The 27,702-nt window shown below is 31.2% G+C and overlaps 1 protein-coding gene across 2 annotated transcripts in view; it reads right to left on the bottom strand.

Annotated features, from left to right (window-relative positions):
* Positions 1 to 27,702, bottom strand: part of SYCP1 (synaptonemal complex protein 1) — a 94,077-nt gene that overhangs the window by 1,267 nt on the left and 65,108 nt on the right. For both annotated transcript variants that reach the window (XM_074263153.1, XM_074263152.1), the window contains exons 21-32: positions 27,384 to 27,454; positions 25,496 to 25,577; positions 20,445 to 20,507; positions 16,732 to 16,794; positions 16,537 to 16,599; positions 15,604 to 15,720; positions 14,396 to 14,506; positions 13,838 to 13,930; positions 12,051 to 12,125; positions 10,439 to 10,498; positions 8,803 to 8,979; positions 6,716 to 6,859 (exon numbers count right to left, since the gene is read on the bottom strand). In XM_074263153.1, coding sequence (XP_074119254.1) covers positions 6,716 to 6,859; positions 8,803 to 8,979; positions 10,439 to 10,498; positions 12,051 to 12,125; positions 13,838 to 13,930; positions 14,396 to 14,506; positions 15,604 to 15,720; positions 16,537 to 16,599; positions 16,732 to 16,794; positions 20,445 to 20,507; positions 25,496 to 25,577; positions 27,384 to 27,454 — 1,119 coding nt within the window. The remainder of the gene's footprint in view (positions 1 to 6,715; positions 6,860 to 8,802; positions 8,980 to 10,438; positions 10,499 to 12,050; positions 12,126 to 13,837; positions 13,931 to 14,395; positions 14,507 to 15,603; positions 15,721 to 16,536; positions 16,600 to 16,731; positions 16,795 to 20,444; positions 20,508 to 25,495; positions 25,578 to 27,383; positions 27,455 to 27,702) is intronic.

Here is a 27,702-nt window from a genome sequence, read left to right as displayed (position 1 = left end):
TATTTTTGATCTTTTGTTTTTCCAGATGGATTGTTATTTTTGTCATTTTTATCATATTGACTTGATCTATTTATAAGCAATTAATATTGATCTAATATTTTAATCTCCTGCATTTTCAATCTCTCACCAGTGACTTTTTCTCATCTGTTTATGAATGTGATGAAAGTCATTTCAATTAAAAAAAAAAAAACTGCTCCCCTTAGCCTTAGCTTCCCTTAGTTATTTCATATTGTTTTCCCCTTTGTTGCTAATCTTTCTTAAAAAAAATTTTTATTAGAGCTTTTTATTTTCAAAACATAGGCATGGATTCAACATTGACCCTTGCAAAATCTTGTGATCCAATTTCCCCCCTTCCCTCACCCCCTCCCCTAAATAGCAAATAACCCAATATATGTTAAACATGGTAAAAATATATGTTAAGTCCAATATACGCATTGCTAATCTTAAGGGAAAAAATGTTATCTATGACCCTACTATTAACCAAACTATGTTGAGAAAGGGCAGCCTTGTGTTGCATGCTGCCTGAAGATCATGATTCTGGCTTAGTGCAAAGACTATGGACACAATCCTTTGTGAATGCATGAGGCATAGAATTGGTTCAGAAGTTTTGGAGAAAATTCATTCTTGCTTTGAGCGAGGGCATGCATAATTCTAGACTCTCTTGAGGATCAATTTGAGAAAAAAAGAGACACAGATTTTGGAAACGTAAAATCAGCACCTTATTGGTACCTTGGTGGTATAAATAATGAGTGCACTGGACTTAAAAGACAAATGTGATAATATATAACCTTGGGCCAGTAACTTAAACTACCTCAGTTTCTTCACCCAAAATCTTGGGATAATAATAGCACCTCCCTCCTGGGATTTTTAAGAGGATAAAATGAGATAATATTCATAAAGTGCAAACCTGAATACTGTTATTGCTGTTGTGTTGTTATTGTTATCATTTCCACTTTTCTTTTTCAGAGCATTTAGGCAATTTCCTCTTGGGTGAGATTGGGTCCTTTCTATTAAGTGAACTCTGAAGGCTTACTTACTCTCATCTAAAGAGCTCATTCACTCATGACTTGTCTGGTATATTTTAATATGTATAATTTCTCCAATCTCTATTTTTGGCTAGGATAATTGTATTTTCTTAGTAATTCTTGTTTGTGATAGATTAATGTATAACATATTTGGTAGGAAGGGGACAAACCAGTGGGCATCTTCTTCCCTTTAGGAGATAGTAGCTTGGAAAGGGGCTTTTTGAACCTAAAAAAACTCATGTACTTAAATCAGAAATATGTGTGTGGACACTAAAGAGAACATATATACATAATTCTAGGGGTCCTCTCTCTTTCAGGAAAAATAGAGTAGGCCAGTCCCTTCCATTCCTCTCAAGGCAGAAATCAGTTCTTGGAAAGAGTAGTGGCCAACATTCCAGAGAGCTCTATCCATGCCTCTCCATAAGCCATATTTATTTATTTGTTTTTTAATAAAATAATTCTTAAAAAACAAATAAAATTCAATAGTTGAGATACAATTATTTCATTTCTCTGTCTCTATCAGATTCATCATCCATTTATGCTCATTTACTTTTCCTGGATTACTCTGAATTTCTATTTTTAAAAAATGAATAATGCTACTTTGGAAATCTTGAGAATATTCAGGGAATATATTATTTTTATAATATTTTAATTCAATCCCTTAGTCAGATTTAGCATTGGTTCCCAAGAAGAGTCCAGAACCACACATTTTCTCTCTTCTATCAATAAAATATTGTTTCTCCTTTCCAAAGCTCTTGGGCCAACTTTGCCTCTTATGCAATGACTCAGGGTTATATCCATATTCTCAATCTGGAATCACATTCTGTAGGCTATAAGAACACAGAGATGCCTTTTCCTAACAAGACTTGGTTGAAAGTCAAGTTACATTCAAAATGTGTCTCTTTCCTTACTATCCATCTTAATTCAGGACTCAAACTTCCCTTAAATGGACTACTATTATAGATTCCTAATTCTTCTTTCTGCTTTCTGTTAATTCTTCCCTCACATTCTTGTAATGTTTGGGCTAGCTTTCTGGAGGTCCTTCAGATGGGCCTTGGTCTCAGCAGGACAGACACCACAAGAATGGTCAAGAATAGAGTCTACATGCTTTATTCTGGCCCAGTTTTGATCTTAGTGCAGGAGGCATGAGAGCCACTATAAGGCTGGTCAAAGATAGAATATCTTCCAGTCCTTCTTAGCCCTTATCTACCTTATTGTAATTACATCATTACAGCATACTGATTACGTATGAACTAAGAGAACCATTACATCACTATGCTAAGTACTAAGCATATATGTGAACTAGAGAACCATTATCTCATCAATTCCACTGAGTTAACACCTTGTTGCAAGTATACTTGTTTCAAGTATACTTCTCCAAAATTCCACCCTTCACACATTCTCTACACAGCTGCCAAAATAATGATCTAAGAGACAAATCTGATAATACCACTTTACTGCCACAAAATTTTCAGAGGCTCCTTGTTACCACTAGATCTTACAAACTCCTCATGAATGGCAAATAAGCTATTCCACTTTCTGGTTGCCACCTACCTCTCATTTTCATATACTTCAAATTCCAATGAAATTGGACACTAGTCACTCTATAATTTACTAGCTTCTCTCCTTCCTTCATGCAGTTACTCAAGCAAATCCTCAATCTCCACTTCTTAAAATCCTAATCCTCCTTCAAGATTCAGTTCAGGTACCACAACTTTTGTAAAGCATTCCTTGATCCCTGCCACTTTTTCCAGTTGTTTGTGACATCTTACTTCTCAAAATACTTTGTATTTCTATTGTATACATTTTATTCTCTTCTTTCCCATCTGTCATCTTCTTGTAGAATGTAGGCTATTTGAGAATAGGGACTGTTTTATTTTTACTTTATATTCTTAGAGCCTAGTGGTGTACCTTGTACATGGTAGTCATTTGATAAATATTTATTGAATTTAATTGAATTAGCAAAATCCTGGTGATCTTTTCTCATTTTCATCAAGTAACCTCAATACATGAGCCTCCCCATACTTAGCATGCTCACTTCTTTTTTTTTTTTTTTAATATTTAATCTTATAGTTTATTGTTACATGCCATGAATTATCTTTTCTTTCTTTTTTTTTTTTTAATTCATTTTTCCAAATTATCCCCTCCCTCCCTCCACTCCCTCCCTCCAATGGCAGGTAATCCCATACATTTTACATGTGTTACAATATATGTGTGTAAATACCATTTTCTTGTTGCACATTATTAAGCATGCTCACTTCTTAAGAAAATAATGTGTTTGCCAAGTCATACTTAAAATTTTTATAACTGTATAAATGGATTAGTTCTACTACATAAGCTTTGAGAACTCAAAGTCACTTCCATTTCATAAGGCAGGAGGCTTGTGAATAATATGAGGCTATAAAATATAATTAATCACCACAATAATTTAGTATCAACCAATCAGGTAAACTGAATCACAGATTCTCAGATTTAGAAAGGATCTCAGAAGTCCTGTAACTCAAGTCACACACACCAAAAACACCCTCTACAGAATCCTCCAAAGTCTCTGTTTAAAGACTCCTAGTTCCAATATAATGTATTCCACTATAGGATAGATCTAATTGTTAGGAAATTTCTCCTATATAACTGTAAAATATATAATTTTTTTTCCTAGTTTGTTCCTAGTTCTATAGTCTAATGTTAAGCAGGAAAAAAAAAAATCTTATTTTCCTTCCCCATAAAAGATTTTCAAAACAGCTATCTCTTTCCAAAGCTACTTTCTGCAGAATGAATATCTTCAGTATTTTTGATCTATCATGCTTTCAATACCCTTCCTTATCGTGGTTGCTCTCTCTTTTTAAAGTTCTTCATTTTAGTAATATTCCAGACTAACCATGATCTTGTCAATATAGATAAATCTTAGAACAATGTCAATCACAATCCATACATGTTGCCATTCCTATGTGACTCTAGTATATGTCTTCTCATAAATTGCAGAAAGTAACCCCAATCTGGTGGGGTGCCTTCCTCAATTTCTCAAGATATTGCAAATAAGAAGAGTATTTGAATCATCAACTACTTCTCAATCTTACCACATCTTACATTTCTATGACATTTTTACACCATTTCTACCTATTTGTAATGTCTGAAAACTTGCTTATACCCACCATGCATGTCTTTCATTGACCTTTGGTAATTCTTCACTTCTTTTGTTTTCCATGATTCACAGCCATATAGCATCACTGCTAGAATGCTGTTATTAAAACATGGATTTTTTTTTTTCAGAAAGAAGTTTGGGTCATTAAAAATTGCAACTTTTAAAGACAATCTAGCCAGCTCTTCTCTTCTTGTTTAATATTGTGGAACTAACTTAATTTTTAATTACTGTCTAAAATTTACATGTATGTATACATATTTGTGTGTATACACATTTTATGTATAATTATGTACAAACTCTATTGTCCATCCAACTACATTGTTGTCTAGAAAATAAATATGATTTATCTATTTTGTGTTCTCTCTATAGATAATTAAATCAAATTCTTTTGATGAATTATGGTTTTCATTAAAGAGGTTATGTAATATGCTAGGGGTTTGATTCAAACAATGCCATAACATCCACAAGGATGCATGTCAAGAACTTTCCTATCTACAGGGAATCTCTCTTCATTTTAGACACTGTACAAAAGTGGCAAATACTCTTGTATTTTTGTTTATGTCTTAATAATAGATAGAGGGTAAATGAATAAGGTTACTTTTGTCATGTCTTTTAAGGAACCTTATATAATTCTAACACATGCATGGGAGAGATGTTCAAAAGAGAGCTGTTAGACTAGTTTTTTGTTCTACTAAATATTTATCACTTGAACTTCTCAAATTGTAACTATCAGAATTATATTTCTCTAGATATCACCTGATCAGGAACACATTCCAAAAATTACCTCTCTTGTTCTGAACACTATATATCAACTGATGCAGCTTAAGTTTATATTGGTTATTTTAGCTGTCCTGTTGCATTTTTTAAGTTTTTAAGTTCCATATTAAACTTATGGACTAATAAAACTTCCATATCTTTTTTTCATCCATAGTTACCTAACTATATATATATATACATATAAAGTCTTATAATTTACAAATTTAATAAATGTAAAAGTTTACATCTCTGAAATATGGTCCACCTTTTCAAAGTGTTTTCAGCTACAGATTCTGTCATCCAACATGTTATTACTTTGGGTTTCTATATATTTATAAGCATGTTACTAATGTTTATAAAGTTCATCAAAGTTATAAATAAAAAATATTTTAAAATATGGAACCAAGGACATCTCCTTAGGGCACTCCACTAGTGACCTCTCTCTAGTTAACATCAACTCATTAATACCCATTCTCTAGTTTCAGTCATCAACTCAGGTCTAAATATAACTTTTATTTAATCTAATCCACATCTTCATCTTTCCTATCAGGATACCATGGGAGAATTCATCAAATACTTGTTGAAATCTCTTTAAAGTTTCTAGAGAATTCCTCTGATCTACTGGCCTGGAAACTTTAAAAAAAAAAAAAAAAGTTAACTAATCTGACACAATCAATTTTTGCTTCTAATAAAATATATGCTTTGCATTAGAATTCCTGGAACCTAGGAGAGTATTTGGCACATAACTATCTAGCACATAATAAGAACTTAATGAGTATAATTGATTGATTCTGCAATTTACATGAAGTTTTACTTTGGCTTAAAGGACAGGTAAGAAAGCAAAATTATAAGTATATGCATTTTATTGTTCCAGTTGACTGAATATGTAAAAATAAATTTATATTAAGTGAATATATGGAAAATGAGTTTCACTTATGTAATATTTAAGAGAGAAGAGTAAGATTTTCATTTCATCAATGTCCCATCTCTAGTGTGTACTGAAATTCTGCTCATACTATTTACACAAAATATTTACAAATATGTGTGTATTAGGTACATAATAAATTCTTTAATCCTGTAGCATATTAAATATCAGTCATATTTAAGGTGCCAAAAGAAGTTGTGAACATATGAAAATGTTTTCTTAAAGTGACAATCCAATCAACAATACTATTTCAGAGTCATAGAATCTTAGTCCGAGATCTAGTGAAACTATACTTGTAAATGAGTCTTTTCTATTGCATCCATAAGTGATATAAAGTCTTTACCTAAAAACCTCCAATAAGGGAGAAATTACTGTCTCACTAAGAAACCTATTTCATTTTTTGATTGCTCTTACTATTTTTTTTTCCCCACCCTGAGGCTGGGGTTAAGTGACTTGCCCAGAGTCACACAGCTAGGAAGTGTTAAGTGTCTGAGATCATATTTGAACTCAGGTCCTCCTGAATTCAAGGCTGGTGCTCTATCCACTGCGCCACCTAGCTGCCCCTGATTGCTCTTACTATTAATAATCTTTTAGGGAGAATAATGGTATCACCCATTTAGACTGATCACTTTATAACAAACTTTTTTTGAATTCAATTATACTTCAAGGTACATAATATATCTTAATCTGTATAAGTATGGCATGGATATGACATATCATCATTTTGGATCTGGTTATGGTATATCCAAATCTGAATAATAAAGAGGCACATTATTCTAATATATAACATTTCATTAATAATGCTATACATGCAAATAATTTAGGAAAAAAAGTATTAGAAGAAACCCCACATCTTGATAATATATTTACCAAAAGGTCAGTTTGATCTGAACTATCTGAATTTGTATCAAAATCAAATAGCATTTTTCTTTTTCTATTTGCTCCTTCCTTGTATGGATTCTTCTTTTCACTCTGCAGTATTTTCATTTTTGTTGGTGTCTTTACAGTGTATGCCTTAACATGAGAAAAGATAAAAATACAATGGTAAAGTACATATACAACTTATGATACAATAAAAATACCTTTCACATATGAACCACTACATAGAATTCCCAATCCCTCTAATTTTGTCCACCTGCACTTTTGATTTCCTTCACAGGCTGATTGTACACTATTTCAAAATCCTATTCTTTTTGTACAGCAAAATAACTGTTTGGACATGTATACATATATTGTATTTAATTTATACTTTAACATATTTAACATGTATTGGTCAGCCTGCCATCGGAGGGGAAGGAGGGGAAAAATTGGACAAAAGGTTTGGCAATCATCAATGCTATAAAATTACCCATGCATATATATGGTAAATAAAAAGCCATAATAATAATAAAAAAAAAATCTACTATTTGCCAGGCACTATGTTAAATGTTATGGATAGAAAAATAGGCAAAAGACAATCTCTGCCCTTAAAGACCTTATAACCTAATGGGGAGATAAGATATATACATATGTACACATATACATGTATATTTTTTCAAAACAAACCATTTACAAGTTAAAAATGAAATAATTAAGAGAAGGAAAGCAGTAAAAGATTTTAATTTGGATTTAAATGAAGTCAGGGAAGTCAGTAGGTAGAAATGAAGAAGGAGATTGTTTCAAAACTACAGGAAAACCAGAGAAATTCCCAGAGCTTAGGGAAGTATTTTGTTTGTGGAACAGTAAAAGGCTAACGTCAATGGATCAAAGAGTACATGTCAGGGAATAAGTTATAAGAAGATTGGAAAGGTACAAAGGATTTAAATTAAGGACTTTGAATGCATTTTATATTTTCTTCTGGTAAAAGAGAACCAGTGAATTTAGGAAAATTATTTGTTGGTTGAATAGAGGATGGATTAGAGTAGGAAGAGACTTGAGGCAGGCTGGTACAATAGTCCAAATGTATAAGGGATAAAGACCAAAAGAAGACAACACAACCAGCCCAGAGTACAGATAAACTAAGGATAAATATAAATAAATGCTGAAAGATAACTATCCAAGAGACAAAGCAGCTTAAAAACTCTTGATCCCTTAAATTAGGGAGGGGGTAGGGGGAGGAAAAGGACATTTGAATGGATTTCAAGTTCTAAGATTCAGGTTCAAATCTCAACTCTAATCATTACTAGAGGTGTGGCTTTAAATAAATCATTCAGTTTGTTTCAGATATATTTGCAAGATGAGAAAAATATTATTTAGACACTATTTAGAATACCATATGAGATATTGCATGTAAAGTATTTGGGGCTCTATAAATGTAAATCATTGTCATTATTTAGAAAGCTAATTTTATGTGTGTCTGGTTTAAATGGAGAAGGGAACAAGGAACTGAATAACCATTGCATTAATTCCAGGTCACATATTTTGTAAATAAGTATATTTTGTCTGTCTATGTTGATAGTAAGTCATAGTAATCAAAATGAAATGTTATTTGAAAAATAGTCTTAAAATATATTGTTACCCAAATATCAGGGTTATCTTATATACAAGCCAATGCAAATAAGACTCTCCTCCCACTCAAGGCAATTGGGGTTAAGTGACTTGCCCAGGGTCACACAGCTAGGAAGTGTTAAGTGTCTGAGGCCACCTTTGAACTCAGGTCTTCTTGACTTCAAGGTTAGTATTCTATCCATTGCTCCATGTAGCTGCCCCAAATCTGAGACTCTTTAAGTAATGTAGTTTACTCATTTTCATAAGTTCAATGAATTATATAATATTATATATAAAGAGATATAAACATTAAATGATTTGTTAATATGTAAGAACAAGTCAATTACAGAAACTAGGAACCAAAATTCTAATTTTTAAATCTTTCTGAAAAACAATAGCCACATAGATATTAAGCTTACCAATACCACAAGGTTTTTTGAGTATCAAACATCTACAATGCTGTTATCCTTTTGAAAAATTAAGCAACTAACCTTTACTATTGGTGTGGATAAGGATTTTTTGACAGGTGTCCAAAGAAATTCTTTGTTTTTTGATTGGATGCGATCAACTGATGTGAAATTTAATGATGCATTTTCTGAAGTATCCATTTTAGAATCACATTTCCACTTGCTGGTCTCAGGAGTTGCCAAAATAGATGTTTGTATTTTCTACATTGGATAACAAAACCACTTAAAATCATCGATAAAATTATATTAAAGATGCATTTACTTAATTAAAAAGAGGTAATTACTGGAAAGCATATTTAGCTGCTACTCAGGAGGCCTGGGTTCTAACTTGTATTCTATTATTGGTTTTTAGATAATAAGTAAATAACATTCAACCTTTAGGGGGAGAACAAAGAGTAAGAACCCTGGAAAGGTATATATTCCTTCTGCTCACAACCAAGACAAATTTCACGGCCAGCCAAGAAAGCAAAGCAATTACTCTGATAATTTGAATACTGTAGATAGTTGGGCATCAAAAAAGACAGTAGGAAGAAATGATTGCAAATAATGGTATATAAAAATCAGAAAGTTAGATTTTGATTTGGTAATTAAGCACCTTCTATGTGTAAGGCACACTATGAATATTCCTTTGAAAATCACTTCTAACATCTTTTAACTATTTATCTATTAGGGAATAGTTCTTAGAAAGTCAAAGGCATTTCCTCATTTGGGAGTTCTCTATACCAATGAAACCACAGATCCAGAACCTATTTCTTCTAATTTACACTTCCTTACTATTTGCAGCATTTCTACTATTACACAAAATATTGAAATTTACTTTATTCAAAATTAACATGAACACATTAAAATGAGGACAAAAAAATAACAAAATATTATGATGTCATTTTTAGTGTATACTATCATAACCTCAATGACAAACATTGTGGTATAACCTGCATATAGTTTATCTTTATAAAGAAATATTTTAACAACTGACAAATTCCCAATGATGAACAAGCTACTTTTCAGATCTAAGTCTTCTTTTACAAACCCACAACTAGCTCCATCTTCCAGTTCTACTATAGCAAAATTATCTCAACAATTATTTTTATCCAAGTTTCAGAAAATTGGACTTTTTGTTCTCAAAAACTTTTTTCAAATTATTATGATTGAAAATTTTAGTTGAAAGTATTCATCTTGGTTATACATGGTAGTACCATCAGGATAATCACGCCTTCTGAGTCACCAATATTTAAAATTTTGTCTTGATACAACTAATCAATTCTACCAAAAATATTCTTTCACTCTTCTTAACATTTTTCTTATCAAGTTTGTTAGACACAACGTAAATTAATCAATCAATAACACTTATTAAATGCCTACTATAATCCAGACATTGTGCTAAGCACTAGGGTTACAAAGACAAAAATAAAATTCTCTACTATCAAGGAGTTAATATTTTATTAGAGTGAACACATATATAATGAGCATCATATTGCTTGCTTTCTCAATGGATGTAAGATACATAAATGACAGAGAGAATTTGGAATTCAAAAATTTTTAAATAAACATGATTTGGAAAAAAATAGTTCATATTATCTAAACTTGTAGGTTTTTGTCCAAAAGTAGCCCTCAGAAGATAGATTGGTTATAAAAACAAGTATGAAAAATAGTATTTTACCTTATCCTTCTTCTCCTTGAGCATAGTCATATCTTCTTTTGCCTCTCTTAAAAGTTTTTCCTAGTAAAAATATCCATAATAAGAATTCTATTTGCAACTTTTCAGTTTAAATAGTTCTATTATTATAATTACTACTACCAAAACCAAATGATATTTATCAAATACCCTCATGTCTACATTACATGAGAAAAGTTATTTGTAACTTCTAGAAGATTATATAACACAATGAAGGCAAAAATTATTTGATTTGTTCTTTCTATCCAAATAAAAAAATAAAAAGGCCCACACAGCACTGACTCTCAACAGTTATTTATTTTCAAAAAGTTGCATCTCAATAGAAGTATTAATTTTTTTACATTAAAAGCCAGATCAAGGAAAAGCACAGCTTTGCCAAATTGCCCTAATAGTACTTCTGGTCCTAACTTCAGCCATGGAATATTTCATCAACATACAAAATAAAATCATTATTATTTGTTTTTGTTATCAAAAGTACATAGTTAATACAATATTATCTTTAGATTAGAAGCACCATTCTCTCTTACTCTTCTTCCAACACTAGAGAACAACAATAACAAATCCAGGCGTGTACTGGAGTCACATGAGAAAATCTAATATTATGTGTGTGTGTGTGTGTGTGTGTGTGTGTGTGTGTGTGTGTGTGTGTGTGTGTATGTCTTTATATATATTTATTTATTTATTTTGCTGAGGCAATTGGGGTTAAGTGACTTGCCTAGGGTTACATAGCCAGGAAGTGTTAAGTGTCTGAGGCCACATTTGAACTCAGGTCCTCCTGACTTCAGGGTTGGTACTCTATCCATTGTGCCATCTAGCTGCCCCTGATATTAGATTTTTAGTGTGAACATTTATACCTTAGCCAGAGCTTAATTTATTGTTTTGTTAGATTGTCTAGACTTATCTAGCACAATTTTTCCCCTAGGAAGATATTTGTTAAAATATTTACCCAATATTTGGTACACTGCTAATCACAGACCAAAAGATTTTACAATATGTAATGCCTAATGTAATCTCATTTGATTAACTGAATTTTCTAACATCATATTAGGACAGCCATCCATTTATACTTTAATTCATCAAAACTGTGATCAGATAATATTACTGTACCTAATTATGATTTATGCAATCTTTTCTCACTTAGAATTACATTGTATTTTCTATAAATCATATCTCAATTCTTGTTTACCTCTGGGACTTGAGGAGAAGTAAAAGATCCAGAATATAGATCCACAAGGATCATCTACTTCATTGTATTAAAGTGAGCAGTTTAGTGTATTTCCATTCTATGACATAGACATTATTCTGGACATTATTTCTGAAACATAGACATTATTCTGGACATTATTTCTGAAACATATTTAGAAGCATGTACATGTACATGCACATTTAACATACCAGATAGCTTAAAGTCTCCCTTTCAGATGTAAATGACCTGGAAGATGATATCCTATATCCTCTGACCCATTTGCCCTTGACAATCATGGCATTTTGTATTACAGAATTAGATAAGAATAAAGAGTCAAAAATAAGTTACATTAAAATACAAACATTTTAAGATTAATCTGAGAATTCTCCCTGCATAACAACATAAACTTACCTTTTCCTCAGTTTCTTCTTTAAGCTGAGTCTCAACAGATGAAAGTTTGCTCTTGAGATTAGATATCTCAATTTCCTAAAGAAAATACAGGGGAAGATAGTTAATGCATCAACCCAATGTTAAAGTTTCAATATAAGTAAAACCATTCAATTAAATTTCCATTTAACACAAAAACAAATCATCTATAAAACATAAACTTTAAATTCTTCTACATGATTGGCTTCCTAATTTACCATAATTCAAACTATTAGAGATAATTCCCTATGCTTTCTTCAAGATAGAAATCTTCTCATGACATTATTTGCTTTACTTCTCTTTTTTTCACTACTCTATGCTAGTTATATTTTTTATTGCTTCCCCAGTTTTCTTGCTTACCCTTTTTAATTTGCCACCCAACTATTTGTTAGTCTCATGATCCAGACCAAATACTTCTACTCTTTTTCATTTTAATATGATTACAGAAATTTTTATTTCTCTTATTCATCTTTTTTAATATGAGTATATATATAAATGTCTCAAGTGTTATCTTTCTATCATCCTATTCCAACCATTTTATTTTCTATATTTTGTCTCTGTTCTCTTTGGGAATCTCTCTGAAATTTCTCTAAACAAAGTGAGTGACAAAAACTTTTTCTGTTATAATTTGAAGGACTGTTTATTGTTTTTGTATATTCCAGCCTAGCACAATAAGTAGTACACAGCAGTTACTTAACAGATCTTAAGGAGTTAATGACTCAGTATTGAAGAAGTAGAGGCAGAGTACAAACTACGCTTATTAGGTATATGACAGTAAAGATAAAGGGAGAAAAATTATGGTAATGGATAAAGAGATAGGAATGTGAAGGATTGTAGGACCAGGAAGAAAAGAAAATTTCTGGGCATATGGAAAAAAACAATAGAGAGTAATAAGCAAACTCTGGAGGAAGCAGAAAGATAGAATCTAAGATGAAAGAGAGATACTACCAGAAATTGTTGAAGTATGCAAAAAATAGAGATGAAGAATCTAACATCAGATGTCCCCAATCTTTCTGATAAAGGAAGTACTATGAAGTTATCAACTGAAGGAAGATGACATGTGTGCACAGTGGACAAGGTCTACAAAAGCTGATGGGGAAATTCTAGAGGGATCCCATGTAATATAAATGAAAATAATACTGAGCAGCCATGGAGACTGGCCTAGTTGAGTATGTATTTTATAAAAGACTAAATTAGCATACATTCATAATTGCTATTTTAATTTCCTGTCAAAAAGTTGATGGGAGAATAGAACTTTTCAAAATCCACTTAAATTCCTTTAAAAGTTATATGGAATTTTTTTTCTAGATATTTTATCATTATGGAGAACTTACACTGAAGAAGCAATTATTATCAATTCAGATTTTAAATTGATCTGCAATTTAAATTGTCTAGTATGTGTCAGAGGAAAGACTAGAAGCCATATCTTCCTGACTCTAGGGACATCTATTTATCCACTATTTGATAATAAATTTCTTTTACTCTATCTTTACAACTCTAAAATATCCCACTTAATTCAATAAAAGTATTAGTCAATTCAGTAAAAATAAATAAATAAAGACAAAGAAGCAGCAACTAAGAAAAAAAAGTTTTATAGGAGTGCATGGCCATAAAAAAACAAATTAAAAAAAAAAAAAACAACAACAACCCATGATCAGAGAATCATGTAAATTAAAAAAAAATTAACTGAATAGCTTTACTGAATTTTTGTCTTTCAAGCATTTATGTTAGCATCATCATACAGTCTTTATCCTATTTGTCATAGAGCTCACCAAAGATATTTTCTTCAATGACTGCTCTTGCTCTTTGCTCTTATATAATCCTAATTCCGCATCTCTTTCTTCAACTATTTTATCATATTGATCCTATATAAAACAGGAAAGTCACCTATGTTCTGAAAAAAATTATCAAAATCTAATACATTTTACTTAATAGGTCTTATGCAACAAATAAAATCTAACATTTGTAGAACATGGTACTTAATAGTTTCATAGATATATATGATTGTCTTTAAATTAAATAATTCACAGATTTGCAGTTTATATAATTTCCATATTGCCAATCCAAAATGTCCTAAATGGCCACATCATTCTGAAATTGAACAAAAAAGGAGAGAACAAATCTTTTATATATATAACATTGAACTTCAACAATTAAAAGGTGTGATTTTAGAATCAGAATTATACTGCTGCAGAGCAATATTGCTGCACAGCAAAGTCCCAACTATGAATGGTCATTTTAAACCTAAAGAAAATCTTAATAGTTATGACTGAATTAACTTTTTAAACATATCAAAAACAATTTAAAATCTAAACAAAAGCTTTGATTACTTTATGTTTTTCCATAAGTGCTACCATTTCAGCAATTTTATGCTGACATCTTAGATCAATTTCTTTTTGTTGTTTTACAGCTTCATCTGCTATTGCCTTTGTTTTTTCAACCTATTAAAAAATATAAAAATAAAATGTATAAGCAAGAGATTAATTTAATTTGAAAAAACCACACAATAATATATATGTTCTACCATCTACACCATAAATTTAAAGTCAAGGAAATTAACATTAGAAAATTCACTAATTTATTCTGTTTACATTTTTATTACAAAATTTAATTATTTGCTTTAGCTACTTTTAACTTTCATTATTTATTATTGTATAAGTAAATAATTATGCATTTGATTGTTCTCAATGAACAACAAGATTCAAAGGTCAACCAATATTTTCTATATAACATTAAGGTATATTGTCTGTATCAATGCTTCATAAATGAATTATAAATAGAACCTATTTCATGAATTTATTAGTGGGCCTTCAGGGTTTATTAATAGGCCTTCAGAGTACACAATAGCTTTGATATACATACTAGTCATTAAATATATTATATTATATAAATAAATATAACATATAAATAATAGATATTAATATATAAATATATTATATATACATCTTTAAATTTAAATTTTTCTTATGTTTATAATATTTTTAATTTATAATGTTTGGGTTTTGAGAAAAAGTAAGTTGTTATAATAAACCAACCTACTAATTAAACTTATTCTTTTAAAAAAAGATTTTGGGGCAGCTAGGTGGTGCAGTGGATAGAGCACCAGCCTTGAATTCAGGAGGATTGGAGTTCAAATGGGGTCTCAGACACTTAACACTTCCTAGCTGTGTGACCCTGGGCAAGTCACTCAGAAAAAGAAAAAAAAAAAAAAAAAAAAAAAAAAAGATTTCATTTTTCTGGGTCAATAATAAGATACCATGAAGCCATCCCTTTGAAAAAGATGTAAATTAACTTCACTACAATTTAATTCCTACACAAAAAACTTGGCACAAATGATAGTAGCTCTATTTTGAGTTACTATAAAGCTACTATTTAATAGCTGGAAGGAACAACCTTATATAAATTTAATACCAAATGAATAAATTAATTTTTCAGTTTTTCAAATTTCTAAAGTGCATTAAACCCTTTCCTTTTGAGAAGCAGAACAAATGACATCATCTTAAAATATAATTTTTTCATACATTTCATACATTCCTACCTCTCCCAAAAGATTTTCTTCTGATATCTTTTTGTCAGCAATTTCTTTTTGGTAGTTGTCAGTCATTTCTTCAATTTTTTTGTTAGAGTCATTTAGCTCTGATTCTAATTTATTCACCTTATAACAAGAAAGAAAAAATATTCCCATTGATAAGTGCTATGCCTTCTTTGATGAGAGTTCACATTTATTTTTTGCTTTTATAAATTTTTAAAAAATTTAATAATAGGCAATTGCCAGGTCCACCAGAATTGCAAATACTTATTTTAGAGAGCAGTAAAATTATCCTCAAAAAATGGTGAAAGTTTGGGGGCTAGATAATGCAGTGACAGAGCATCAGTTCTGGAGTCAGAAAGAACCTAATTCAAAGCCAGCCTCAGAATCTTAAAGATTTGCCTTTAACAACAACCGCAATAAAAATTGGCAAGGTTGAACCAGAAATATAAGCTCAGTATTTTTCCCATTAATTTATGTTGCATTCCCATACTTCCTCAAATAACGTCAGCAATCTAGATGTACCCTTAATAGAATAACTAATATTTTGTTTTCTAGAAAATATGATACATTATGATTAAAAGGTTTAATATGATATATTATGATTAAAATGTTTCCTTAGTTCCAAAACATAATTCTTTTTGATATATAGCAACAATATAAAATAATGGACAGATATATGATTTCACTGACATAGTGAACCCCCAGTGTGAATATTCGCTTCATTGATGCAGATTCAAACTTCCCTGCAACCAAGTCTTATATAATGGCCTAGAGTACTACTGAGAGGGTGAAGTGACTTGTGTATAGTTAAGAAGGCAGGACCTGAATCTACATTTCTTTGACTCTAAGGACAATTGTCTATACAGAACAACAAATAAGTACAAAATGTTTATTATTTTACAAGAAAATGTTTTAAAATTACAAGATGAAACTAAATACCTTTATCTCATAGATGCTCAACTGTTTGTTCTCTGCCACACTTTTCTTTTTTAAGGCTTTATTCTGTAAAATGATCAAAAGGATTTTTATTGATATCATTTTATACTAACCTAAGAATTGTGGTAAATAAAATATTGTTTTTTAAACTACTGTTGTAATAAGATTTTAAATTTCTAAGCTGTGAATTTTGCATACCTCTTGCTGTAGTTCTTCAAAGGATTTGATTTTATTTTCCATTTGTTTTTTTAAATTGTTAAGCTAAAAACAAAAAGATATTTTATAGTTATTTTCTACCTTGATTGTGATTCCAGACAATTACTCTATTTTGGTCATCCTCTATAATACTTTCCTTTAAAAGTATATCTTAAAGAATCCCATTAGATAATATGAAAAATGAATTTCAAATGTCAACTTTACAAGATTAGGGATATAGAAATATATCACATATAATATATATATACCTAATGATATTGTTATTCAGCCATTTCAGTTGTATCCAAACTCTTATGACCCTATTTGAGATTTACCATTTCTTTTATGTATGTGTGTATATTACATATGTATTTGCACATATGTGTATTTTACATGCACACTCAGTACTAAGTGCAGCTGCCTTGCTGCTACAGTACGTGTAATATATGTTTTCTCATTCACATGATTTTTCTAATATGAATGTTTAGATCAATGCCTTTTAATTAGTTGAGTTTCTCTAAGGAGGCTTTGCAGTATTCTGAGCTTTCATGCAATCATTATAACATTTCCTTCAAAAAGCATCTTTGTAGGGGTAACTAGGTGGCACAGTGGAACGAGCACCAGCCCTGAAGTCAGGAGGACCTGAGTTCAAAACTGGTCACAGACACTGAACACTTCCTAGTTGTATGATCCAGAGCAAGTCACTTAAACCCAATTGCCTCAGCAAAAATTTCAAAAAGCATCTTTATAGAATGTCGCTGTAAGTATGGAAGTTACATAAAACATCACATTGGCAAATATTTTAGGTAAGCATATATCTCTTTGTTTTGTATTTCACCTTTTGTTGACAACCAATCACAAAGTGAGAATAGTCATGTTAAGTAAATCGTATTTAAGATTTTAATGCTTGATATTTGTGGAAATATGTATAGAATAATTGCACATGTTTAACATATATTGGATTACTTGATATTTGGGGGGGAGGGGAAAAAAGGAAAAAATTTGGAACACAAGGTTTTGCAAGAGTGGATGTTGAGGGCAGCTACGTGGCACAGTGGATAGAGCACCAGCCCTGAATTCAAGAGGACCCTAGTTCAAATCTGGTCTCAGACACTTAACACTTCCTAGCTGTGTGACACTGGGCAAGTCACTTAACCCCCAGCCTCAGGGGGAAAAAAAAAAAAGAGTGAATGTTGAAAATCATCCATGCATATGTTTTGAAAATAAAAAAACTTTAATTAAAAATAAATTTTAAAAAGATTTTAATGTTTGTATAAGAGACACATTGTTTGAAGACAACTTTCAAGATTGTATTTTGTTTTGCCTAGGAAAACATTTTTAAATATATCAAACGGTGTTATACTATATTCTCTAAAACTGAGCTTAATTTGTGACTATGACAATATGGACTGCTATAGAAGATCACCTGCAAAAGCTTGCCTATTCAACTCTTTTATTTTTCCATAAAGGATACTTTCAAAGGACACCAAGACCATTGATTCTATAGGATGAAAAAGTAATATATGGGTCAATAGTTGTCCAACTCTATGTGACCTCATTTGGGGTTTTCTTGGCAAAGAGTGGTTTGCTATTTCCTTTTCCATATGCATATGTTATATATACATGCATGCTAAGTACTAAGTGTAGCTGCCTTGCTGCTACAGTATATGTAATGTATGTTTTTTCTAATATACAATTTTTCTAATACAAATGGGTCACCTTTTTTAAAAAATGAAAATCACATGATACTTTTCATTGTTTGGAATCTTCAAATGAATAGATTTGGGGACAGTTAGATAGCAAAGTGGATAAGGTACTGTCCCAGGAGACAGGAGGACCTGAGTTCAAATTCAGCTTCAGATACTTAACACTTACTAACTGTGTAATCATGAGCAAGTCGATTAACCCCAATTGCCTTGCCAAAATAATAGCAATAATGTATTTTCAAATGTTTTTAAAATTGGCTTTCTCATTGATTAGAAAAATGCAAATTAAGTCAATTCTAAGATACCACTTCACACTTCTCAGATTGGCTGAGATGAAAAGTAAAGATAATGATAAATGTTGGAGGGGATGTGGGAGAAGTAGAATACTAATGCATTGTTGATGGAGTTGTGAAATGATCCATTCTGGAGAGCAATTTGGAATTATGCCCAAACGGCTATAAAACTGTCCATACTCTGATCTAGCAATTTCACTACTGGGTCTATATCCCAAAGAGATCATAAAAGAAGGGAAAGAAGTGATAAATGCAAAAATGTTTATAGAAGCTCTTTTTGTAGTGGCAGGGAACTGGAAATTGAGTGGATATCAGTTGGAGAATGGCTGAATAAGTTATGGCATATGAATGTAATGGAGTGTTAATGTTATAGCTTGGAAAGACATATGAACTAATACTGAGTGAAATAAGCAGAACCAGGAGAAAATTATGTGAAGATCAACTATGATGGACTTGCATGTTCTTGGCTCTACTCAATAGTGTGGTAATTCAAGGCAATACCAATAGTCCTGGGATAAAAAAATGCCATCCACATCCAGAAATGAAAGCACGGACACTGACTGTGGATTAAAGCATAGTATTTTCACCTTTTATTTGTATGTTTTTTTTTTCTTCTCATTTTTTTCCCTTTTGGTCTGATTTTTCTTGCACAACAAGAAAAATATGGAAACATGTTTAAAAGAATTGTACATATTTAACCTATATCAAATTGCTGTCTTGGAAGTTATAAGGGAGGGATATTTGGAACACAAAATTTTACAAAAAAGAATGTTGAAAACTATCTTTACAAGTTTTTGGAAAAATAAACTAATATTGAGAAATATAAATATGTAAAGATTAAAAATATAAGTAAATAAAAAGAAAAGTGACTACCTTAAAAATTGGGAAATCTGGGGTTTTTTAATTCAAAATTACTTTGTAGAAGGCACTGGGGATAAAAATGCATGCAAGAATAATAAAGAGCTTACATTCAAATAAGGGAAGACCACACATAAAGAAATGCATAAAAGTAGAGAGAAAGAGAAGATATTTGTACAGGCACATGATGAGAAAACTGTAGAAAATTTCAAGGAAACTAAATTCTCACAAGACATGGCAAAAGGTTCATCAATCAGAACAGAAAGATCCAGAAATACAATTCAAATTTCTCACGGGGTACAAATCATCTAAGAATACATCTATGGCAAAGAGACTTGATTTGACATTTTTCTTCTTTTAATACCCAATTGTGTGATCTAGGAATTCTGACTAGGTTGTATGAGTTATCCTATACCCATTTTTTAAATATAATAATTCAAAGAATTGTGTTGTTATCTTACAGTTCAGTCTTTCAAAGAATGAAGTCTGGGATGAATTTTCTTTTAACACAGAATACTCTTGAGAAAAAGAAAATAACTCTAGGACTAGGTCTTAGTCCCTTCATTTCAGCAGAAAAGATCTGGGACCATGGAGAACATAAGCTTTTTGCTTCATCATTTAGTTTCAGCCTAGGGGGAAATGGTTAGAAGAGATGAACCATTTTCACTTGCCACAGGGCATTGTCCCTCCTGTCTTACACACAAATTAGAAATAACGCTAAAATCAATTATCCCATAAAACAATACTTTTATTTTCAATTATCTTTTACAAATATTTAATGGAATAGTTAGAAATTCTTGGATAAAACTTTAAAATGATAATAGACTTTATTCTCAAAAATGTATAATTTTAATCATACCTTGTTTTCTAATATCTTTACAAGCTTATCTCTTTTCAAAATTTCACTTTCAATGCTTCTGGCCTACAAAAAAAAATGTTTAACGTGTAATGTGAGAACACATATTTTATTAAAAGCTTTTTTCCCCCTATTTGTAGCTTCTATCTTCCAGTTTATATAATCTCAGTTCACTATTCAATTTTATTTCATCAACTTTCCCACTTTATTCTATATCCTTCCCCCCAAAAAAAAACTGCCCAAGTTCTTTCATGTTTCTTAGTAAAGTAACAATCCTAATAACCTAATTAGTAGACAAGTTTAGAGCTTATTTAGAGAATAAGCATAAAGGGAGAATTAGATCAAAGTTACGATAAGCTTTCCAAGGCCAAAAGCACCAGAACTACCAGAGAAGATGAAGGAGGTAACTTCAAAGTTAATTCTAGATATCTTGAAGCCGAGGAGGGGGGAGGGGGGAAGACTTCACAAGGACAAGAATGTGCCTTTCTTAAATATATACCCCACATCAGGAAACAAAGCTTAATTTTGCTCTTCTCAGCAATGCAGTAATTCAAGACAATTCCAAGGGATTTGTGATGGAAAATGTTGACAACATCTAGAGAAAGAACTATTCTTATCCCTTTTTCTGTCCATGCTTCCTTTTGCCTGAATTACCTGTATCCTGAAATAAGACAATACTCAATAGAGAGTCTGAATGTAGATCAAACCATACTATTTTCACTTTTTTGGTTTTTTCTTTCTGTTGGTTTTTCCCTTTTGTTCTGATCTTCTTTCACATGTCTAACTAATGTGGAAATATGTTTAACATGATTGCACATGTGTAACCTATATCAGATTGCTTGCTGTCTTGGAAAGGGGGGAGAGAAGGGAATTAAAAGAAAAAAATTAAACTCAAACTCTTACAAATATGAATGTTGAAAATTAATTTTTACATATAATTGGGAAAAAATAAATGCTATAAAGTAAAATAAAAAATTCTTAAACAGAAGCTGAAAATCCTAGTAACCTTAACAACCCAATTCTAATAATAATAATAATAATTGCTAATGACTAGCATGTTTATACCACTTTAAGATTTGCAAATTGTTTTATAAACAACATCTCATTTAATATGTCCAACTGCAAAGTACATGCTATTATTTTCACCATATTATAGATAAAGAAACCAAGATTCAAAAAGTTAAATAACTTATTTAAGGTCACAGAACTAATCTGCCTCAGGCTAGAAGTAGCATCCAGATCAAATAAAATTAAGCCAGTGAACTCCAGAGACAAGAACAAAAAGAACAGGGCACTGAAAAAGGAAATCCAATAGAGATTAAAGCTTAGGTCCCTATATGTTTTTGTTGAAGATTGGGACAACTTTTTAAAATTTTTGAAATATCTTGTAAATTTCTTCTCCCACTATTTTACCTTCTATATATTATCTGTAGATTTTAGTTGTCATTTAGATGCCAAAAAAAGTGTTGTCTTATTTCAGGATACAGGTAATTCAGGCAAAAGGAAGCATGGACAGAAGAAGGGATAAGAATAGCAATACTAAAGGTTGTAAAAAGCAAGTAGTTCTGTGTTAGGATTCTTAGAAGGTGCTAAGTCACTGAAATGGATAGAGACAATAATTATCTAATTTAGCATGGTTCAGTATGATTGATCTGACCCTACAAGGAGATGTTATGGACCGGAACTTGAAACAAGGTACTGAATGGAATTGAGAAGACAATGGTTAAATCTAATTTAGCATTGATTTAATCCTACAACAAATAATGGTTTCCTGGTGATATAATGATTGGTGTATACTCAGGATGGGACATATAAGTGTTAGAAGCTCTCAGAACTTCCAGAGAACTTCAAGGAAGCTCCAGGAGATTCAGAGTCAAGATTCATTCCCATTTCCACCTTTGTGCTGACTGGAAACATTCAGACAAGAGCTCTTGGGAACCAAGTTGAGAGGAAGGCCTCCAGAAAACTAGCCAAACCCCAAGTGAAGGAGATAAGATTTTGGAAGAGACAATAAAGGAGTTGGTCTTTAACTCCTGGCTGCATTTGACGTGATTACTGAAACTAAACTGAAGCCAAGGCTGCCTCTAGAAGCTCCCCAAAGGATCTGCTCACAGCGAATGATTACAATTTAGAGAACAGAATATTACATTATAGTTCTGGACCCTAAAGTAGAAGTAGGACAAAGGGTCAAAAACCAATCAATATTTCTGGCATTTATATTATATATATATATATATATATATGTATATAAAATCTAGTAAAGCATGGAAAAATGAAAGAGCAGAGAACTTTAAAAAAACTTTGGTGATATGCAGGACAATGTAATGAATCCAGAAGATAGGAGGACAAGTTCAAACCTTCATCAGAATTTATATTAATCAGAATTTCAGAAGGCGGGAGAGAGGGGAGATGGTAGTCACTAAATTCCAGGAAATTAAAGAGAATTTAAAGGAGAATTTTCTGGACCACAGAAAGGAGAAAATCCTAACCACGTGTCCAAGGATTATAACTGTTAAATTTAAATTTAAATCTACCCAATTTTCAGGGGAAGAGGACTTACTTCATTTCTCTTAATATCTCCAAGATTACCAATGAAATATGCAATCCAACCATTGGTATCCCCCTCACCACATCTTTTTTTAATCATACATTTCTTTAATAATATCCTTTACTATTGTTAGCACTACTGTCTATCTACCCAGGTTACTTATACCTTCGAAATCTAATACTTAATGTGCAACAAGAAAATGGTATTTACACACATATATTGTATCTATGTTATATTGTAACATATGTAAAATGTATGGGATTGCCTGTCATCAAGGGGAGTGAGTAGAGGGAGAGAGGGAATAATTTGGAAAAATGAATACAAGGGATAATATTATAAAAAAATTACTCATGCATATATACTGTGGAAAAAATTATAAATAATAAAAAAAGAAAGGTCAGAATCAGAAAAAAATATTGAAATATAACTCTTATGATATCTATATTTAAGGAAGAAGGTATGCATATGGTTATCTTACAATGGAGGATTTTTCTATAAATTATATATAAATTACTTATAAATATGAATAAATTATGCTCAAGATCTTTCAAAAAAAAAAAAAGATAATATCCTTTACTTTGGTTCTCCTCTCCTTCATGTTCCTTCTTTGTTTTACAATCTGCTCATAACTACCACATGCCTCTTCACTAACCTCTAAGTGATAGTCAATTTTAATTCTTTAGAAATCTACTGTACAACAACATGGTTACAATATATGTGTTAAAAAAAAAAAAAGGCCTTCATCAGGTAGAACTTTGGAGATATTAAAGAAACTTTATAATTTCCCATTCTCATTCAGCCTATTTTTTCCCTATTTAATTTTGGGCCATTCATTTATGTATGGTATCTATACATATATGTATATGTACTATTGCTATTATGACTGTGTGTGTGTGTGTGTGTGTGTGTATAAAAACTATCTAAATGTTGTCTAACAATCTAAACAATAGAAATTTTTTATTCACTTGATTTTTTCTTCTGAGAACAAATTCTTTAAAGATCACAGGATAGATTTAGAGCTACAAGGCACCTCAGATATCATGTAGTTCAACCCCCTCATTTTACACATGTTTTTATCCTAATATAACCATTAATGACTTCTGGGAAGAGAGAGGGGACCCCCCTTTAGTCTATTATTCTCAGATCACCTCTCTTTTTAGGTCTCTCCAGGAGAAGGAAAATAAGGGGAAAGTTTTTTTAAAGTGTTCATCACTTTATAGTACAAAGAGGTGACTCTTCCTACAAGAATCCATCTTTCTAAGTGTACAAAACAACACAAAATATGATGTAAGCAGATCCCTAAGGAGACACCCAGAAGTAGTTCCAAACCAACTAATTCCTTCTGAAGTATCTCCAGACTCAGAAATAAGCCTGCATTTTCTTTTATAATATTAATAAAGTGCCAATGGACATAGTCATATTCTACAGCAAGAGGTCCTTTCAGAAACAAAGGTTCACTGCACTCTAATAACAAGTTGAATGGAGAAACTTCCTTTCACTCCACTGAGGATTTACTATTTTAGAGGCCTTCCTCTAGCTCTTCTATTTTGTGCTTACCAATGTAATACTTGGATTATTAACTAATAATAGCTCTCTCTTGTTGCATTACTGACCTACTTCCTGTGGAAAGAATGCTTTATTATATTTCTTGGAAAAATTATTATAAATGTTTAAATCCAACTTTATGTGATTAGAAGTTGCTTGTATCCAGAATGTTGCCTAACTTCAGTAACTCCCCAGGAATGAGGAATGGTTATGAGAGATATGGTTACAAGGAATGGGTTCTCCCCATGTCCTGAGTCCACCTAAAGCATTCTTTTTTGGGGTCCCCATTTAGTACTTGCTTTGAGTTAATTAAAGCTTTGAGTTAATTAAAGCTTATGTTTGGGATTCCTTAAAATGGAAATCATCTAGAACCTGGGAGAGAAAGACACCCTTGATTTCTGGCTCACTCTCTTCTCTCCTTCTTTCTTTCTCTCTCTTTCCCTCTTCCAAATGACCTAATAAATTTCTTTCTAAAACTATTTAAGATTTGGGGATTTGTTCTCATGAAAAACTCTTCCAATTTTGATGTTTTTTTATATAATTTCTTATGCACAAATCATCAGTGGGTATGCAACAAACTATACACTCCCAACATATTTCTCTTCATTGTCTTTTGGATCACTCATAATTTTGATTCTCCCAAGTTTGTAGTATTCCATGATTTATAGCTATTTAAGGAGTATGTTGCTTGATTCTCTTGGAAAGTGCAAGAGAAATTGGCTGTCAAAGGGTTCTGATGAAAGTCTTTTGTTAAGGTGAATAAAGTCTGTCCTCTGCCTCATAACTTTTTAGCTTGAATGTTTACACAGGACCTAAAAGTCCCTGAGGCAAAATCCTAACATTCTTAGTGGAAACTTTAATTGGAGACATAAGCTATAGATATTATTACTGAAATAAAGTAAGTCCAATTTTGTCATGTCATGGGCTAACAACTGTCGTAAATACTACAAATACAACATACATTTTCTTCACTCTTGTTCAATTTACTTTCAACTTCTTCATTTTTATCTTTTAACTCCTCTTTTACAGCATCTAATTCATTCCTATAGAAATGAAAAAAAGATAAAACTGCAATTAGGATTTTTTTTTTCATTTTACTATATGAATACTGTTCTTCACTAGTCTGTTTTGTTTTGATTGAGTTTGGCTTTAATTGAAAATCAGGCATGATTTTTAAAAAAGTTTACTTACATTTAAAATGAGATTACATTTTTTTTCTTTTTCTAAACCTCAAATTGAAACTTTTTCAACCAAAAAAAACCACATTTTTCCAGAAAAAAAAAATTGATCTCTGGCTAAAGAGATGAGAGCCTTTTTCTCATTTTCATTCATAACTTATTATTTTAAAAACATTATTACAAGTTCATTATTTCATAGGAATTATAAGTATTAGTTACAAATGACTTTCAATAAAACATTGTCTCTTGAAATTAAAGATAATGTTATTAGCATAAAGATGTACATTCAAAATATCATTTCAAAATCATGATAGAATGTAGTGGGCCCCTATCCTTTCCCAGGTATCTAATTTTCTGTATAGCCAAAATATTTAGCCACTGATTGTCTTTGTCTCAATGGATTTTTTTTTATTTCTTACAATGGTTACTCTGATAAAATCCTAAATAGGTGAGTTGTCCTTTATACAATATGATGGTTAAACTTGTAGCCTAAAGCATCAATGGCACTATCTTTTAACCAAATGAATATTCATGTTTTTTGTATAACTTAAAATATAGATGTTTCTAGTTCATAAAAATATGTATATGAAACTACTTATTTTGGCCAGCATTATTCAGACAAGCGTAAAAGAACTGGGAAGCATAATTTGAATTATTCTAAATTGGGAAGCAAAGTACAATTGCTATAAATAAATTACAGATTTTTTCTTTAATTTTAAATATCCATTTTTCTAAAAGAAATAAAACTGAAAGTTAGCCATTATTCTATAATTTCAAATAATCCAATTATGTATTTATCAATAAAGAATGCTAAAATTGTACTTTTTTTTAGAATAATAGTCATTCCCAATTTCCACAATTTTCATTTTGAAAAGGATTGGGACTCAGATGATTTTACAAAAATCTACATAGTCATGTGTTTAAGGCCATAATCCTTTATACCAAAAAAAAAAAAAATAAAACAAGACAACATTTTACTTTGAGGACAGCTTGCTATGAAAAATAATTTTACTTCTCATTTCTGGGAGGTTACATTAAACCATACCTCATCTTCCCTAATGCCTTACTCCAACACAAGGTCACTCACTGCATACAGGGTCATCTTATGTCAACTATTTTAATCTATATCTTGCCACTGGACCCTGATGGCTTTGGAGCAGAAAGTGAGGATAATGACTTTGCACAGGTTTCCTTCACTTAAATCCAATTCCCTTGTATTAACTCCCTGATGTCATGATCCTCTTCAAGCACAAAGGACAAACAACTCAAATGCATCCTTGCAATCAAGGTTCTTAACTAATAGAAAAGAATGAAAGCTTACAAGTATATTTTCCTACCTGGAAAGCCTGTGAATAAAGAATTAGTAATAGATTTTAATCTAAGAACTAACCTAGCTAAGGGAGATTCATCACCAGAACTTGGTTACTGAGTAATGCTTTTTTTGAACCATAGCAAATCACAAAATTATCTATATTAAGACATGGATATTCTGCATAGATAGGGAAAGAACTAACACTAATGAAAGAATAATTTCTTTAAAGTGTTGAAGTGTATCTCACATAAAATCAAGATGAACTATAATATACTAACAGAAATGTTGTTAACTTGCTAAATTAAAAGATAATAACAATATAATAGGCCCCAGAATATTTAGCCACTTATTTTCCTTGCCTCAATAAGTTTTTTGTTTCTTTTAGATTTTCAATTTGCTTCATCATCTTTTCTTCTTGCTTTTTGCTATCCTAAATAAATAAATAGTTGATGTTAGACAAATTATTTCACATATATTTTAAAAACAAGTTTTAAAAAACGTTAAAATCACTTTTATTTGAATAAAATTCAAAGTATCAATTTCCCTTTTTAACTTTTTCATGTTTCCTCCACAACCCTGCTAATTCCCTCCACTGAAATCCTACTCATCTTTTGAAATCTTTTCTAACCCTCAAAATCTAGTTCAAATGTTAATTCACACCAATTTGCCTGGAAAATA

The sequence above is a fragment of the Sminthopsis crassicaudata genome, chromosome 4 (genome assembly GCF_048593235.1).
Source record: "Sminthopsis crassicaudata isolate SCR6 chromosome 4, ASM4859323v1, whole genome shotgun sequence".
Taxonomy (NCBI): domain Eukaryota; kingdom Metazoa; phylum Chordata; class Mammalia; order Dasyuromorphia; family Dasyuridae; genus Sminthopsis; species Sminthopsis crassicaudata.
The sequence above is the reverse complement of the archived record's forward strand: the minus strand, read 5'-3'. Positions and strand labels throughout refer to the sequence as shown.